Source organism: Primulina eburnea, chromosome 8, assembly GCF_022965805.1.
Source record: "Primulina eburnea isolate SZY01 chromosome 8, ASM2296580v1, whole genome shotgun sequence".
NCBI classification, from domain to species: Eukaryota; Viridiplantae; Streptophyta; class Magnoliopsida; order Lamiales; family Gesneriaceae; genus Primulina; species Primulina eburnea.
In genome coordinates, this window is record NC_133108.1 from 43,341,365 (window position 1) to 43,359,232 (window position 17,868).

Below are 17,868 nucleotides of genomic sequence, written 5' to 3' on the forward strand. Positions count from 1 at the left end.
TTTAGGTTGATTGATTAAATTTGAGTTGATATAAGGTGGTAAAGTTGGATTATTGATGCAAAATCAAGCGAACCAAACGAGTATTTAAGGGTATGATTTATTAATAATATATTGTCTCATTTTTGTAGTGAGTTGGTGCGACAACGGGAAAAAAATGAGATTGCTCCTTGTGGAGTTTTTGTATTCAAATTGTCTCTTTCTGAAGGAAAAAATGATTAACAATCCCACCTAATACCTATAGATAACCACCTTGGATTCCTCGGAGAGCAGTCATCCATGTTGAGTTTAGAGGACCCAAAAGGAGGCGAATAACTCCTTGCACTAAAAGTGAAGCTATGGCAGTAAACAAATAATCTCTCCGCTAGTAAAACTTGAGCAACCCCCACGAATATACATGAGATGTAATAGCACAAATTATTCGAGAAGCACAGCACTTGATATTCTTATGCTTGGGATTATTTCGGCCCTTCCATGGGAACAAGAGAATAAGAAATGAAATAATCTCTTTGACGTGCCCCTCCCTTTTGATGCCACACTTTGCCATTCTTCCAACCTCCCAACCCAGCAAAACGTTGAACGCCAGGAAGACGAGCAAAATGGTTCCATTCCTGAAACACAGTCTCACTGATAAATAACATTTCATCAACTGTTTCTTAATAATAACTTTGATCGATTAAGTTTTATAAACGATCTACAAATTCTTTTCTCGATGAATTCCTATTACTTTCAATAATAACAAATTGTATTAAACTCGTTGCTTCTGATTTATTTTATTTTCAAGATCTTTTTTTAAACGAATCATCTCATAGCACGTCTATTAATAGATAGTCCATATTCCTTGAGGAAGAATACATAAAGATTGTGAAGTTAGATGCTTGCTAAAGGACTAATAGTGTTAAAATTGACACTATTGGAAAAAGAGAATAAGAGACATCAAGCAGAAGTAGGCAACAATCAACATTCAGAAGAAGCGGTAAAATGTCAAGTGAACTTTATGGACATACAAGAGCAACTAAAAAAAGAGTAGGGTCTCATGTGAGATCGTCTCACGGATCATAATCTGTGAGACGGGTCAACTCTAACCATATTCACAATAAAAAGTAATACACTTAGCATAAAAAGTAATAATTTTTCATGGATAACCCAAATAAGAGATCCGTCTAACAAATACGACTCGTAAGATCGTCTCACACAAGTTTTTACCCTAAAAATATGCATATTATTTGACAAGGACTTGATCCATGATATTTTTTAAGTGTGTTGTCTCCCCTTATTCGAAATATTTAAATAGTTAATTCATATCACGGAACAAAAAAAGATTTATTTAAAAATATAATTTAATTATTTTTCAAAGATTTTTATATGCTTATTAACCTTTTTTTTTTTCATACCAAACATGAATTATGATAGATGTAGGAACTACTAATAATATATTTGTAAATATAAAACGTGCGTCTTAATATAGCACCATAATTTAATTGTTTATATAAATTAGAAATCCCTACTATTCTAAGAATTTGATTAAAGCAAACTTAATATAGTCTCTTTGTTTGTACAAAATATCATATTTACAGATATAAATTCAATAATTTTATATTTTCAGACTAATTTTATTCTAGAAAATGCACAGTATGTCATGATTTCATCTGCTTGTTTAGAATCATCATTATTATTATTATTATTATTATCGCGTGCCTTGGATCTTCGGGCGTTTAAAGAAAACCCTACCCCCAAATTTCTTCTCAGCACATCACTATGGCCAGGAAGCGAAAAGCCCGAGCCGTCGAAGCTCCTCAAGAGCCTGAGCCTGAGCCTGAGCCGGAGCCGGAGCCTGAGCCGGAGCCGGAGCCGGATCCGGAGCATGAGCCTGAGCCGGTACGACTCGAGGAAGCAGAGCAGGAACAATTCGTTACGGAGGAGGCCCAACAAATCGTAGAGGAAGATCCAGGTATCGGGGAAGGAGAAGTCGGTGATGAAGCAGTAGAAGAGGAGCAAGAGGAAGAGGAATTAGATGAGGGAGAGGGAGATGGAGAAGGAGAAGGGGGAGAAGGAGAAGAAGGAGAAGGAGAAGGAGAGGAGGAGAAAGAAGACGACGCTGTGTTTGAGAATAATGAGCTAGAGAGTGAAAATACGGGGAAGTTACTTGTGGATGATGCCTTGACGAATGGAGGTGAAACTGAAGGGCAGGAGGAGGAAAATGAAGGAGAGTTGGAGGAAGAGCCATTGGAGAAGCTTCTTGACCCTTTTTCCAAGGACCAGCTGGCTCGTTTGATCAAGGATGCTGTGGACAAACACCCTGACATCATGGAGGATGTGAACAAATTGGCGAACGCTGACCCTTCACACCGCAAAATATTTGTGCACGGCCTCGGATGGAATTCGAATACTGAGCTGATTACTTCTGTGTTCGGTAAGTTCGGAGAAATCGAGGATTGTAAGGTTGTCATGGACAAGAATTCTGGGAAAGCCAAGGGTTATGCTTTTGTCCTCTATAAGAACCGTGATGGGGCCCGTCGTGCTTTGTTGAAGCCACAGAAGATGATTGAGGGTCGAATAACTTCATGCCAATTGGCCTCTGCAGGTCCAGTTCAGGCTCCTCCCCCGACTGTGGTGGCCACTGTCGCGGTACCACCTCCGTCTGAGTACACTCAGCGGAAAATTTATGTGAGCAATGTATCAGCTGAGCTCGATGTTCCGAAACTCGTGGAGTTCTTTTCCAAATTTGGGGAGATTGAAGAAGGGCCTTTGGGGTTGGATAAAGAAACTGGAAAGCCAAGAGGGTTCTGTTTGTTTGTTTTCAAAACTCTAGAGGGTGCCAAGAGGGCATTGGAAGAGCCGCACAAGAAGTTTGAAGGTCAAATTCTGCATTGCCAGAAAGCAGTAGATGGGCCTAAAATTTCGAAGGCTTCTCTAAACTTTCAGCATACTCAACCACTACAGCAGCAGATACGGCCTCAGCATCACCATCACAATCGTCACCAGGGGCAGTTGGGGCATTACCATCATGCTGCAAAGAGGGGCAAGTTTGGAGGGGGCCGGGGAGGCATGAGGCACGCAGGTGGACACTTAATGGCGCCCAGTGGAGGGACAACTGCGCCTGCAGTGGGGTTTGGCCATGCAGTTCCCCCTGCCGCGATTGGACAGGCTGTAGCTGCTTTGTTGGCAACTCAGGGGGCTAGCTTAGGGATTGGTAATTTGCTTGGAGGGATTGGAACAGGTGTGAATCAGCAGGGAGGTCCACCGATGATGAATAACGCAGCTTACGCAGGTCAGGCTGGTGCTAGTAGCTATGTAGGACAGCCTGGGATGCAAGGAGGTTATGTTACCCAGCAGCAGATGGGTCAGGGTGGCGTTAGGCCACATCAGGGTGGTGCTCCCTACATGGGTCATGGTCACTAGGTAAGTTTTGTTGGCAATTTCCCTAATTTAATTTTTTTAACAGATACTCTTACATGAGATGCTTGAAGTGTGTTGATTTGTATAACGTGATGTTTAGACTTGCTGTTACCTCGTGCTTGTTGCTAAAGGGTTATTCCTGGAAGATAATAGGAAGATTTAGAGCATTATAGAATTGAATTTTCCTACTAATGAAGCAATACTAGAATTTTTACTGCCTTTGTAATTGTTCCCGGGAACCAGGGAGGGGAAACCGTACCAAAATCAAAGGATTCCACGATACCTGGGAAGAGGGGCATGCCAAGATACAGCTATATTTGTTTATCACTTATATTAGTGGACAATTTTGCTTACTTTGATTAAAATTAATTATTTTTAATAAGGTCCATGTATCAAATGAAGATTTTCATCAATTGGAAGGATTTTGACTTCTCAGATGATAGAATGGAAAAGAACCAGGAACTTTTAAGTAATGGCATGAGTAGTACAAAATCTACCAGTGATTAGTTTAGGTCATGCTGTTAAAAGAAGGAATATGAATATGAAAACTCTGACTACTAAATATAACTTGAAGTTTGCCTGTATTGCTGCTTTTTTAGAAATTTGAATCATATGTTACAAATTAAATTGAAGTCCAAAGGAATTGATGTTGCATTAGGTCTGAAAATTATATGGTGTGAACTTGGTAGTGATTACTGAAAATATACTTATGTTTGAGATTTCATGAACAACCATTCCAACAATTGTACTTGAATCAGAGTCACTGGCATTAACTATCATGATCAGTTTGATAGAATAAATAGATTGCAGTTGATGGATTAACCTCCAACCTCACCCCCAGATTACATTCTTCATTAGAAGCTACCATGCATCAATGCAATTTGCGGAAATGATGCTGCCATGATATTTCTGCTGTGCTTGTCGATTGTACGCAGCTATGTCCTATTTCTTTGATATCATGTAACTGATATGAGTTTTTTCCCTTTTCCGTGGTGTTTTTTAAATTTTTTCATGTTGTGTCAATCTCTGTGCTTATAATTCTTAAATCTTGGCATAGATTTATCCTGTTTACTTAGTGATGTATTTTTTGTTTTCATGGTCTTATATGTTTAATATGTTTTCTCTGGCAAAAGCTTTTTACTTGTTTAAAAATCCAGGTGCTTCTCAGTTTTTCTTGTTAAATATGTTAATGCTTGGGATGCTGCTTCACATTATTCATTTCCTGTGAATGAATTTAACTTTTGTTTTTCAGGAGACTCTTTTTATGTTTAATGTATTCATTGTGCAGATTCTTCAAAATTGCACCAAACTTTTAGTTTTGGACTCTGGTGATTCTTCTGAAGTTCAGGCACTCATGCAAATGACGTCTTTCCTTATTGCAAAAAATTACCATTTGCCTAAAGACTAGAATCTAAAATATGTACTTTTCTATTTATTTACTTTGTCCGTCAAACATTTTCTAAAACAGTGACTCATCTTGCTTATAATAACAACTTTTTAAAAGGATTGAGGTCCACCGGTTATGATCCCGTTGTGTCTGCGATATTTTCATTTGTGTCAATTAGGTATCTTAATACACATCTGGCATTTGCATTCACCTGTTGCTTTCGTCAATTTCATCATGCAAAAATATTTAAGCTTTAATTGATGATGAAATGTAACCTGTTTTCATGATCTACATCCGTTCCTTACTGTTTGATATTGTTTAAACCTATTCAAGGTAGCGAAGCCGAGCATCAATTTAGTTATTTTTTTCGTAGTGACTCGTAAATGGATATCCTGAGTAGTTTTACTCTTAACTAACTAACAAACTTGACATTTTGATGCTATTACAGTTCAATGCAGGAAAGCTCGTAGTGTATCACTGCTGCTTTGACTTCTTTGCGCTGTCTTTAATATGTGTTATAATTGGAATTATTTACATTTTTACGTAAAATGCAAATTACTTTGTGTATGTTAAAATTTGAATTATTTACATTTTTTCCTAAAAGGCAATGATTAACTCCCATTTACCAGACATGAAGGTTTTTTAAATGGCACCAATTTAACTTGAAAAAAGTGAGTTTTTGAATCTTTTTGTTTTAACAACAACAAGTCTTTTTTTTAAGTCGTTTGAGTGTCACATCATTGCTTTAAATTTACGGTACATCCAAACAGAAACTACCAATTTGAAAATTAGAATATTCTTTATGAACATCCTGAACAATAGGAACCGGGGACACATTGTTTTCATTTCAACAGCTATGGTGGAGACGATTTGTGAATGAGATCAAATTTAGTGGCTGGACTCAACCAAGAACATGGACTGAGACATGTTTTTTAGCAGCAAAGATTCCTGGCACATAAAAGTGTTATGTTCAAATCTCTCACTTTTGCTAGGATCCTGCTTCTCCGCAAATTTAAAATTTTAATTTTTTTTCGTATTTAAAAGTCCTCCGTTCGTCTTTGTTCATGGAGTTCTGCCATTTTTGGCAGTGTCATTATCTTTTTCCATGGGAAATTTATTTCCATGGTTAATCTCTCTTCCAACATCCACTTTTCCTAGTCCCTGTTGATTAAAGTTAAGCAGAAATCCATTGGTTTCTTTGTATTTGGGGGTTGGTTTTCCCAGAGGCAGGGTACCTGATCCAGAAGTCAATGCCATAAGGAAAGATGTTGCTGCCTCCTGCTCTTAGGCAGGTAATTAGCCATTTTTGCTTCCTCCAAATCTTGTGTCCTAATTGTTGTTTCATCTTGTTTCATATAACATGAATTGGCAACACATTCGTTGAATGGACTTAAAGTTGATTGAAGGGACTCCATTAAACTTCTTACCTAAAACATGAAATGAAATAAATTGAATATTAGATAGAGTAATATTTGCCAGCATCGATACCACTCTCATGATCATTGTTTTTTCAGCAACGTCCCTTGAAGGATATAGTATTCTGTAAAGCTTTATGTTCCCTTTGTTTGGTTTTTATCTAAGCAAGAGATCATCATCGTCTTTTAATGCTCACTGGGATTGTGCTCATATGCTTAACCACTTTGATTATCTGTGTGTTTAAGTCCCGTTAGTTTGAGCAGAATTTGAGATTCTGGGTTCATGTTACTTGAGAAATTTTGGGTTAATTTTGCAGTGCTAGAGGTAGGTCCTTGGCAGAGGATTTTTTCCCTTAGTTGGTTATACCCACCTGCTAGTACCACTATCCCAAGGGTAACATATACCCACCTGCTAGTACCACTATCCCAAGGGTAACATCGACTGCCACCCTCTCCAAAGATAACTGCTTTATATGTGGTACATGTACATGAAAATATTATTTGAAAATCCATCCATAGACTAAAATGTTAGCTCTGCCATGAGTATAAATCCTGGGTTTCTGAAAAAATGCTTCATCCACAAATCCCCTTTGCATTTGTGTTACCTTGGCTATGAAACAACACAAAAATTACCTATGTTTGAATGCTATTCAATGACCCCGAAACTCTCGTGTGTATGAAAATCATTGTTCCTTAAGTCAGTTTTTCAGTTTAAAAAGGTTGATAGAAGAGTACGTCTCTCAGTGGTTCTAGTTGGAAATGGTAGCAGTCCAATCTAAAATCTACAATTCAAGTGTTTGAAAGAATGTAGGGTGCGTTTTGGATTGGGGGATTTGGTGAATTTGAATTTTAAGTCCTTGGTCAAAGTGCATCCAATGTGTCCGGATGATTTTTAAGCATATGAATTTGAATTTCTTTAGCTTTCATTTCCATTTATTGTTAGATTTTTGTTTTCTTGGTTCATGGAATCATTGAATTGGTTCCTAAATTATTTACTCAAATCAAATAATTCAATCCAAACATAAGCATCATGATCTTTGAGGGGGGTTTATTAGTAAAATATGAAGATATTGATAATCGTTAATGATTCTTTTTAATGCGATTCATTTCACTATGTTTTATTTTTCTTTTATTTATACTATTTTGTTTTTTTACATGAGCAACTTCCCTTATTTTCATATTTATACTATATGAATTTTCTATTTAAAATATCTTTTGTCTAATAATTTTGAACTATAAATCTATATTGTATAAAGACAAAAACTTGTGTGAGACGGTCTCACGGGTCGTATTTGTGAGACGGATCTTTTATTTGGGTCACCCATGAAAAAGTATTACTTTTTATGTTAAGAGTATTACTTTTTATTTTGAATATGGGTAAGGTTGACCCGTCTTACAGATTATGATCCGTGAGACGGTCTCACATGAGACCCACTCTTGTATAAATGTTTGTTATAAATTTCTTGATATAGTGGAAAATGCACTTGACTTTGTTCAAAATTAGAGCACTACAATTTTCTTTAATAAATGATAGTGCTATAACTTTTATGTTTTACTAAAATGGCGTACAATATAAATAAATGCTCAAAACATGTGGACTGCAAACACTTTTTTTAAAAAATATATATATACGTAAAATACAAAACAAGAAACGCTATCTCAACCAAAATCTTCAGACCATGGGTTTTCAACATCATGAAGGGAGGTGGATGTACATCATAGTGGGAGTTGGTGACAGAGAGAGAAGTGGCTAGGGATGGATTTCACAGAGAGTGGTGTGATCTCGTGTAAGATATGAAGGTTCTTTCTGATCCAAGTGTTGTTTGTAATGTTTGACGGATTAATTTACGAGGTGGCGAATGGAGCGGAGGAGGTCATGATGGCCAAAATATCGGGGTAGGTGGATTTTGAATATTTGAAGATCTGTGTGGGGCCTTTTCATAATATACAATAATAAAGTCCCAACAAAGAAAATTTATTTAGTACTAAAAGTGTAATTATGCAGTAAATTAGTATCTTGATAAAAGTTAATTTCTTTAGTATCGATTAATAAAACTTTTGTTTAATTTTGGTGGTTCAAACTATTAAAATTTTATTTTGTTATGTTTTTCAACAAAATTTACAATAGCGTGGGTTGGTGGTATTATAAAAAATTTCTAGGTTTTAAACACCAAATTTAATCATCTCTTACTTGATAAATTTATATGTAAATAAAATCCGTTTGTATATATAAAAGATTTAACAACAATAATAAATCTCATTACTAAATAAATTAACAAATAGGTGGACCAGGATATCAAAAAGAAGGTCAAAAAGATGCTAGCTTAAGTAATTAAGTATGACCCTAATACTACTTCCAATTAATTTATTTAAAAAAATTCACACTGGGTTCGCAAAAATACATATTAATAAAATATTGATTGTTTGATATACATTTGGGATAATGGCTAAAGGTGGATTAACTCAACTCGAAAAACGCTAGACAATCCGTACGAATTCTGAGAACAGCCGATTACATCAAAAACAACGAACAGTAGTCTTTTTTTTAAAATTTGTTACGTAACGAGTCAATTCCCGTAGAACTCCAATAGAAGTAATAAATCACCATGTTATAAATTATGACAAATTAGCCAACGAGATTTAAAAGATAGGATATAATCTTCTACTAAATCAAATTTTTGTACAAAACAGATTTATACGACTGTGTCGAACAGTTTCAACTCGTAGATTCTCTGAATTCAACATCCATACTAAAAAAACATTTCGGTGGCGTCAATAAGCACACAATAATAATCTTTTAATGTATAATAATGGAAATGTTATTCTTTTGTAAAACTAACTATCAAATATTTAATTTACCAAAGAATTAAGGTAAAAATAATAAATAATTTAAAATATTTTAGACAATTTTAAAAAATATATATAACCAGACAAATAGTCGAACCTATATAAAAGATACCCAGATGTCGACCAAATTTGTGTTCGAGCTTTGACATTTCGATGACTCGAAATGGACGTCTGTTGGAGCTCTGGTACTCGGCTCAAATGTAGGACTAAGCTGTTGATTACCAATAGCTCTGGTACTCGGCTCAAATGTAGGACTAATCCATGTTGCACAAATTTGATAACTTTATTGTCTATCTTTTGAAAAACCTCCATTCTATCCCTATGTACAAGTTACAGACTGGGTCGGCAAAAGAAAAGTCTCACCAAGCCGTTACACGACTTCAAAATGAAACACACGACGCCCTATCAAACATAGTAGCATCATCCAGCAACTTGTACACTGTAACATACTATGTACAGAAAACATCCTCGGTTCCAAGCTGTGAATTTGCTTTCCCTTTATTATAAACTGTTAGAACTATCTTCCCAAAATTTATGGTTGTCACTTGACTATACTGTTCAGGAATCTGCTCACTGGTTGACCTCTTCTACGGAACCACTTTGACCTCTGGCACGGGTGAAGTCATCCAAACTACGGTATTCCTCTCTGAGCAGTCTGTCCAATTCTGGATGTTTCTTTATTGATTCCATGTGGCCACTGGCCTCCCGATAATGATGAAATGCCCTGCAAACCCAAGTAAAAGGATTGTAATAACAGCAGAAACGCTCAAGGTGTTATGTAAAGAACATAATACTGAGAGTAGATTCTGATGGCAGATACTATGATCATGTAAAGCACTTTTCGGATCATGAAATTAATTTTACACCCGAGAAATTATATTTTCTTGAATATTTGACAATTATCCACCACAAGCACACTACAAAGGCAAGAATGGTGTATACTATGAATATTAAAGGACTAGAATTAGCTTTGGGTAAAAATAGTTTCTAATATGATATCAAATCAGTAGATCACAAGTTCGAACCTCATAAATGCAATTCCCTATATTTCATAAGTTAATCTTGAGTTGTTATCATGAGTTTTTATTGCTCACTAACAGACCAACATGCAGGAATATGCTTCGATATTAATTCCACCTCTGTGACTTACACACGATAAGAAATGTTTAAAAATAAAAAATAACATTCAGTCTTCTCGTATGAATTAGAACTTCGGGAAATGCATGTTTCTAACATTATCTTAGTCTAGAACGGAGAACAGGATGTGATGCGATATAACCCTCGATCGGGAAGAAGTCAGTAGGAATTCACAATATAGCCATGACGAAGCGCATGTCATTTTGAATTAACAGTTAGCAGTAAATAGAATAAAAACACAAGGTTTAGCGAGAATTTACAAGACTGAAAAATCAAATCTTTTCACTTACTCTGTTGACACAAGCTCTTAAACCACTTTCTGGAGTCTCTGGTATTGTAATTTTACCATTATAAGCGAAGGTAGAAAAAGAAATATTTAAAGGTCTTTTTTGGTTACCAATATTTTTCCAGGCCATAAAGATTCCCTTTTGTATAGAAGCCAAGAGCCAGCTGTTCGAAGTTGTCGTAGAGGTCCTCTCTGAATTCCTTCTCCAAACCATAACTGAAAAAAAATAGGTTAAAACATCATAGAATGGAGAATAACGGAACATATTGATACTTGAATGGAATCTAGCCAAGTAAACAAGGAGAGTACAATGAACTTAAACAAACAGCCAATTAATTTTGACGGTGAACTAAGAAATGCAGGAAACCTACCTATAAAACCTGAAAAGGCACTCAATTCCATAATAATAACCAGCAGCAGCATCCTCTAAAGCCACCTTTCGGAACTCATTATACATAGAAGGGTTAAACATGTCCCTTAAGAAATAAGACCAAAACCTGTACAATGTATTCATCTCCTGCAAGCACAGAGCAGCATGTGTTATATCTATATCACACCAGGCACTCAATGGATACTATGTCTGCGTCCACACTCCACAGCAGAATAGCATGTTTTATCTGCTGCAATTATCTACCAAATATAGGACAGATGAAAGCCAGCTAGATAAACAAAGGTGTAGAGGTAACTTTAGAGAGCAAGATCTAGGATATGCTTGGTTTGTCTTCGGTGATTTTAGCAAATGTATTAGAGAATTTGACGTGTTTGGTTTATATTTCTATACTATAGATGTTAGTAAGCACGTGTTTAGTCATTAATGCGCATGGATATATAATTCAACATATAAGACATTTAAAAATATAGTATGTATTTTATTAAAATATAATATTATAATAGATTTTTATAGGAGTTGTGAAAAGTCATCAGTAAATCACTAAATATTGTTTCCAGGCCATAATTATACCCATATGTTGTAGCAGATCCGAATTTGTAACCTGCTAATAAAGTATCAATCGACTGCAACTTATAAATCAACTAAGCAGTAGTAAAGTGGATGAATGTGAACGGACACATGTCAGACATGAAGAAAGCGTGCAATATTTTCTATAAGGATCCACCATACTAGTCTATATTAGACCATTTCAAAAAAACCTTGAAATAATCATCTCCAAAAATCATTGGGATGAGCTTTTCCTGAAATAACTAAAATTACCTCACTACAGCCGATGCCCATTTTCTTCCGATCATTAAGGCAACGCTTGTGATATTTCTTGTAGCTGAGAAAATAAATAACCCAGTCAAGAAATCAAACTCTTAGCAGAAAAAAATCTAAAACAATCTGCACGTGAATGTGAAACATACACACTGGCTAATGGTTCCTATATCTAGTAGGTGCAGAATTTCATTAGCATCCTAAGAGCCTCTTAAAAATCTTACTTACAGCTGCTGCTTGAATCCATTTTCCTCCAGGAGTTTATGACTTGGATGTTGAAATGGTGGAAAAGACTTTGGCACAGAACTAACTGGTGAGCTACTGCCTGAAAGATTTTTGCGAGGTGAAGCACTCAATTTTGAAAGCCTTAGCCTGCAAAATTAAAATTGAGCACTAAATTTTACGGAAGATGGTAAATTTAACAAAAACCTTTATAAAAAACATCCCACTTTTTAAGTTACATTAAATCTTTTATCTCATTAAACAGAAAAAGGCAACCATAATGCCAATGAGCATGAATATTGTATGCTCACCCATGACTATCAGGAGGAGTAGAACCAAAGAAAAAACCAACAGAATCACTAGGTGGACTTTCAGATATCTTGTCGAGACTGTTTCTGCCACTTCCATGAGCTTTAAAGTTGCCAGGGAAAAGTCGCTGATTATTAATAGAATGCTGCTTGGAGCTGCCTTTGTCTTTCTTCCTTCGAAAATTAGAATCTCGAGGGCTTTCACAGTTTCTTCCCCCAATAGAATGATCAGGAACCCTTGAATTCAATCCAGAAGCACCTTTGGGAGAATATCTGAAGTTCTCATCCCTGCTTTCATTATCAGGCTTATCATGCCTAAGAGGAGATCGTTTAGAGTTTAATTCCTGCAAATTGTAATTTTAATATATAAATATAGAACCAACTCTTTATTTTTTGACACAAAATGTAACAAAAGTATTCCCCAAAACATTTCCACTAACCTGCTCATAAAAATAGAGGCCATCGTTTATGGCAGATGCAAGCTCACTGGACATGGGTTCCGATTCTTTGCCAGCCACTTTGGTAATCCGAATATTCTGTATCACACAACCTAGTTAGTCAGCATATTATAATCATATATCTTATGTTCAACTACTCAGAAAGCACTCTTGTCGATAATGATAGCTAACCATGTCACTATAGAACCCTGCCCCACCCCCAAACCATGAAGGAAGCAAGCATTCAAGCACACTATTTCAAGTTGAATTCCATACTTAAAAGTGTAAATCCCATCAATCAATCGTAAAAGTAAATTTCCAATTAGATTTGATTTTTTACATCTGACAAATGACAATATACTTCTGGACCAGGATTATGATTGAAGCCATTTTTGACTTTTTATAGTGCTTAAAACTGAAATACTTATTTATAAATCATACAAAGACATTTTCATATAAACCCTTACAACACAACAATAATTAACATCACAGAAACATTCTGAGAACCCAAATATATATACTCATAGGAAGTTGAAAACAAATAAGCAAATAGCTCAGAGTTTCACCTGAGTGACAATTACAAGCCTTTCGACAACTTGATCATTGACAAGTTCATCGTCCTCATCGTCATTCCTGAACAACATTTGGTCAGAATGAAAGGTAAAAATTATGCCAAATTCTATGTAGTTAAAATTCAAAGGGAACGGACATGTAAAAAGGGTAATACTAGATATTATTCGGAATGAACTATGAAGTGCAAATATCACATGATTGAACTTCGTGATATGAAACCCAATGAAATTTAAAGTAATTAAATAATATAAAAGTTTTTTGTCCAACCAGAACATAGAGGTATAAGAATTTACACATTACAAGCAACTAAACCATTAGGTCGTACTATAATTTTCAATGCCACATGCACAAGAGTCCAAGCTTATTTTTAGGCTCTTATTCCTTTTCAAGAACTTAACAAGAATGTCTAGAACAAACTCGATGTTAACAATTAAAGATAAAGGTAATGGAGCATTGGATACCTTTTGACCGTAGGATGATTACAAGCCCGTGCCATTTTCTTCTCCACTTCCAGTTCTTCATCGAACGTAAATGTGCTATAAAAATCATTAGAAGAGCCATCAAGATTATGCACATCCAGATTTGAAAGCACCAGGTGTCTTTCTTTTTTCACAATTTTCAAGTATAATTGATTTTGCAGAATCAGCAACTTGTGAGATAGCTGGGAACTTTGAGTCGTTACTGAGCTCCACACCAAAATTCCCACTACTATTTCCTAAATTAATATTTTTAATTTCTTCACTGGAAAGGGAATTAACTCTGTCTGTCTCTGTACAGTCAATAACAGGTTCTTCATTAGAAAATGCAATCAATGGTGTGTGATCCATAGAGCTTCCGTTTGGTGAAGGAGATTATTACTTATTTTGTACCTTCTGAGCTCTCCTTTTTATTTTCATCGAGATCATCATTCTTCATAGCATCTGAAACAAAAGATGAAGTTTTACTGGTAACAGAAGCTGGAATCCACTTTGACCACTCGTCCCGTCTCCTTATCTTTTCTCCCTGTACAGATTGAATAACAAAGAGTATCAAGGGAAAAGTAATCTGGGTAAGAAATAAAAAGGCGTAAAAGAAAACCCCATGTCATAATCAGGGATTGACTCAGGGGTGTTCAAAAGATGCAAATTATCCAACCTGCACTTCAATGGTTTCTGAAGCCTGTAATGCATCCAGAATAAATGGTATCTCTGCAGTCATTCTTTTAACCTGAAACACAATTTGTGACAAAATTTAGTTGCATAATTTCCATTAAAAAAGTTTAACTAACCAAATCATGCACAGGAGACAACGGCATGTCAAATCCTAACACCATCTTTATCCACCCTTCACCCACCAAAGAGAGAAAATAGCTTATTTTTGGATCATCTAGTAAGACTGTATCTATTAGCAAGCATTGTCCCCAAGAGGAAAAGACGAAAAAGGAGTAAAAAAACCCATGTACTGTTAAAGTCCTCCAATTAGATGACACAATGAATCTGTAAAGAATTACCCTAGGAAAGTCAGCAATGGCAGATATCTGAACCCAACCTTGGCCATCCATCAAGGAAATCAAATAATTATCCATCCGGAGATTCTGGTCACTGAGAAAGTGAAAGAGCTAAATTCTTAGCTAGTTAGCTTACATAATAGAAGTTCCACAGAAACTCAAAATGTAGCTGCTTTTATTATTTACTGCAAATGAAGTGGTTTAAGAAATTGCTAAACTTATCACAAATACCAAAGAAACATCAGCATGTTTCAATGTAACAGGTAGCACCCATCACCGTAGATAATCATTAAGAGTAGTTATTATTCTGCAAATATTAATGTAAGTTGACTAAACTCCACGAGCAGAATGCCAAAGTTTTCCTGCTCATTAGACAGGGATAAACATCACAGCAATAAGACACAGAAATATAATATTGTAGTTGACACTAAATTCCAGGATAGAATTTTATATTGCATTTCCCCATCATAAAATCCAAGAATCCGAGACCGGGATTTATTTTCCTTGAGGGGGAGGGGGAATGCATCTTCAACTGTATTTTAAACAAAAATATTAATATAATGCCAGATAGATCTTTGTTAGACACTTCACCTGAAATAATATTCAATTTGCCTCACAATATTAGCTTTCAAGGCTATTGTTGGCGAGGGAGGAGGCATGGGAACACCAAAGCTTGGAGAATATGGAACTAAATATGGTGGATAAGGTACTCTAACAAAGCTTGGAGGAGCCGCAGGAAAATAACAGATAACTCCTGGTGGACCTATATTATCAATGGCCTTTTCAGGAATGTACAAGCAAATACTTGAAAAATATAAATAAAAATAAAGAAAAGGAAAAGTAGCTGATGGAAACCAGTGAAATCCTCCATCTGAATAACAATTATTTTCATTTGTTCAAAGAGCATCATAAACAATTACTCAAATACCTGGGAAATTTGGTCCATCTACAAAGCCAGAGGGACCAGAAAACGAAGGCCTAAAAAAAGGTCTTGGCCCCATATTTTGTTGCAAATGAAAGTCACTGTTAGAAGCAAATGGCCTCTGATTATTCCAGGAAGGATTCACTTGGCGACCTCGATCTTTTGCCCTAGGACTACTTTCAACAGAATTGGTATCATGGGCACCGGAATCTGCATGTGGGAAAGGCCGAAATCCCTCATCCTTAAGAGGAATAAAATCTTGTGCTATGGTATCACTGCCAGACTTTCCAAACTGTGTATCAGGTCTAGGAAAAGATCCAGGGGATAATGGATAAGCATATCCAGTAGGTAGAATCGGTGGTATGGGTACCATTGCATGATAAACTGGTGAAACCGGTGCTGCATAATATTGCAAAGGTACAGGAAATGGAGGTACACCATTTGGGGCCTGCTTGGGTCCTGTTTTGTTTTGATGCATAGCACTGGGCCTACGAGGACTTTTGAAACTACCACGCCCATTCGTCTTCTGCTGCTCTACCTTTGCCTGGAAAAAGCAGATTAACTGCCAAGTAAGCTACAGATAAATCATGCATTTGGAACCAGCTATGGTATATTGGCGTGGATAAAAACAGAAAACAGCACCCAATAGCCATTGACCAGGCAAGAGCTCATAGCCTCATCTACCGTTTCTAAATGCGACAAGATAATATTTTCATCTAAGAGATAAATATAAATAAAGGAAAACTAACTAACGGGGAAACAGATAAATGGGCCATGTTTTGTCCCACGCGGCAAGTTTGTAATCATAGGTCTACATGGCATGTCTACTCAATTAATAGATACAGTACCATTGACACGAGGAACCAAGCAGTAAATACTGAATATACTAAACCGGTAAAATACGACAATAAATCTGACATAATGGATTTCTTAAACCTTACGCTCCAAGTGGCTATTCAACCGCTTTATCACGTCACTTTGCAGGTTAGTTCGGCCGCAACTCGTTACAATTTCATGCAGTCATCGCTCAAATAATTAAGGCTCAAAACGAATTATTTATTTTGTCCTTCTGACATGAGGACTAGGACAGAAATCTGGCTGTTTGTCCTGTTAAAAATTTGCTGATGATGGATGAAACAGACTACATTGAATGCACATACATGTATTTCCACAGAGATAACAATAATAACCGAAACGGAGCAGAACACGCGCTCAAATCAGGGTAATACCTAAAATTTCTGATTATAAGAATATTCGGCCACGTGCATTGATATTTGAAAATTTCTTTTTTCACAGATAACATGCTTTTTAAATTATCTTAATTATAATGATACACCTTAAAAGAGCTCTCCACCTCAACTCATCTGGGGACGACTGTACACACAATGAAATAAATACTCAATAACAACAGAAACGATTAAACAAATTTCATAGAACATAATAAAAGATACTCTCTTTTTCAAAACAAAAGCCTCTACAGTTTTCCCAACAAAACTTAAGCATCGTTCAAGATATACTATTTTCTCGATTTTAAAAAGTTTATTTTCCTTCAGTATCAAGTTAGTTTTAATATGCATCAACGGGCAAAAACCCAAACACAACCAACTGCTCTCACGAATAAAACACGCTCGTATGAAGAATCAACAAACAAAACTTCACCAACCGGCGCGGTAACCGCCGGAGGAGCAGCACAGTCATCAGCCTCGGTTTGTTGTGGCGGAGTTGAAATGCTGGAGCTGGAATCCACAATGTCATTGATCTTCTGCCGTTGCTTGGCGTCAGACAGAGCTGGCCACGTATCTGAATCAGCGTCCAGCGCCGGAGAGGAGGAGGCGGATTTCTTCCATGGCGACTTTGGCGGCGGCCCATCAACGACGGCATCTTTTTGACAATCAGGCTGATCAGCACCACCCCCGTTGTCTCCTATGCCCATTCTGGTTTATATAATAGAGGTGGAGGATTAAGCGAGAAAAGAGCGGCAATGGAATGGTTTGAGGGAGGAAGGGAGTGAAGCAGGACTAGGGTTGTGCAAAAGGTTTCAGACAGAGCGTTGACTGTTTGACTGCTTGTGAAAATTTATTTTGGGGTATTTATTTTATATATTAAATATTATATATAAAGTTGAGATGTGTATATAATCAATTATTTTTTCCAATGCGATATATAATCAACTTTCAAATTACAAAAATTTATATATTATCTTTACAAATCATATATTTAATATGATTACATTACTTTATTC

At 36.2% G+C, this 17,868-nt stretch overlaps 2 protein-coding genes and 1 long non-coding RNA gene across 5 annotated transcripts; 1 reads left to right on the forward strand and 2 right to left on the reverse strand.

Annotated features, from left to right (window-relative positions):
* The first annotated feature begins 1,755 nt into the window (after positions 1–1,755).
* On the forward strand, positions 1,756–5,404 carry LOC140840052 (UBP1-associated protein 2B-like). Of its 3 annotated transcripts, none has more exons than XM_073207136.1 (2): positions 1,756–3,399; positions 5,232–5,404. In XM_073207136.1, the coding sequence occupies exon 1, from the start codon at positions 1,756–1,758 to the stop codon at positions 3,397–3,399; it is 1,644 nt and encodes a 547-aa protein (XP_073063237.1). In that variant the 3' UTR covers positions 5,232–5,404. The 3 variants fall into 3 exon arrangements, with proteins under 3 accessions (XP_073063237.1, XP_073063235.1, XP_073063238.1); XM_073207134.1 differs by lacking the exon at positions 5,232–5,404 and adding an exon at positions 4,685–4,922; XM_073207137.1 differs by lacking the exon at positions 5,232–5,404 and adding an exon at positions 4,238–4,671.
* Positions 5,363–8,311, reverse strand: LOC140840053 (uncharacterized). Its single transcript, XR_012119843.1, has 2 exons — positions 6,608–8,311; positions 5,363–6,569 (listed from the first exon to the last, which is right to left on the reverse strand). It is a non-coding gene; the product is annotated as an uncharacterized lncRNA (long non-coding RNA).
* A 998-nt stretch (positions 8,312–9,309) lies between these two features.
* LOC140840054 (la-related protein 1A-like) lies at positions 9,310–17,726 on the reverse strand. Its single transcript, XM_073207138.1, is given in 16 exon segments — positions 9,310–9,769; positions 10,580–10,684; positions 10,840–10,985; positions 11,679–11,742; positions 11,907–12,050; positions 12,212–12,552; positions 12,649–12,744; positions 13,212–13,278; positions 13,680–13,804; positions 13,806–13,987; positions 14,088–14,220; positions 14,353–14,424; positions 14,708–14,798; positions 15,296–15,467; positions 15,633–16,170; positions 17,290–17,726. Coding segments are annotated over 16 exon segments (2,700 nt in total). The 5' UTR covers positions 17,560–17,726; the 3' UTR covers positions 9,310–9,615.
* Between the last annotated feature and the right edge of the window lie 142 nt (positions 17,727–17,868).

Coding starts and splice junctions, on each gene's coding strand:
- LOC140840052 (XM_073207136.1), top strand. CDS start 1,756: ATGGCCAGGAAGCGAAAAGCCCGAGCCGTCGAAGCTCCTCAAGAGCCT.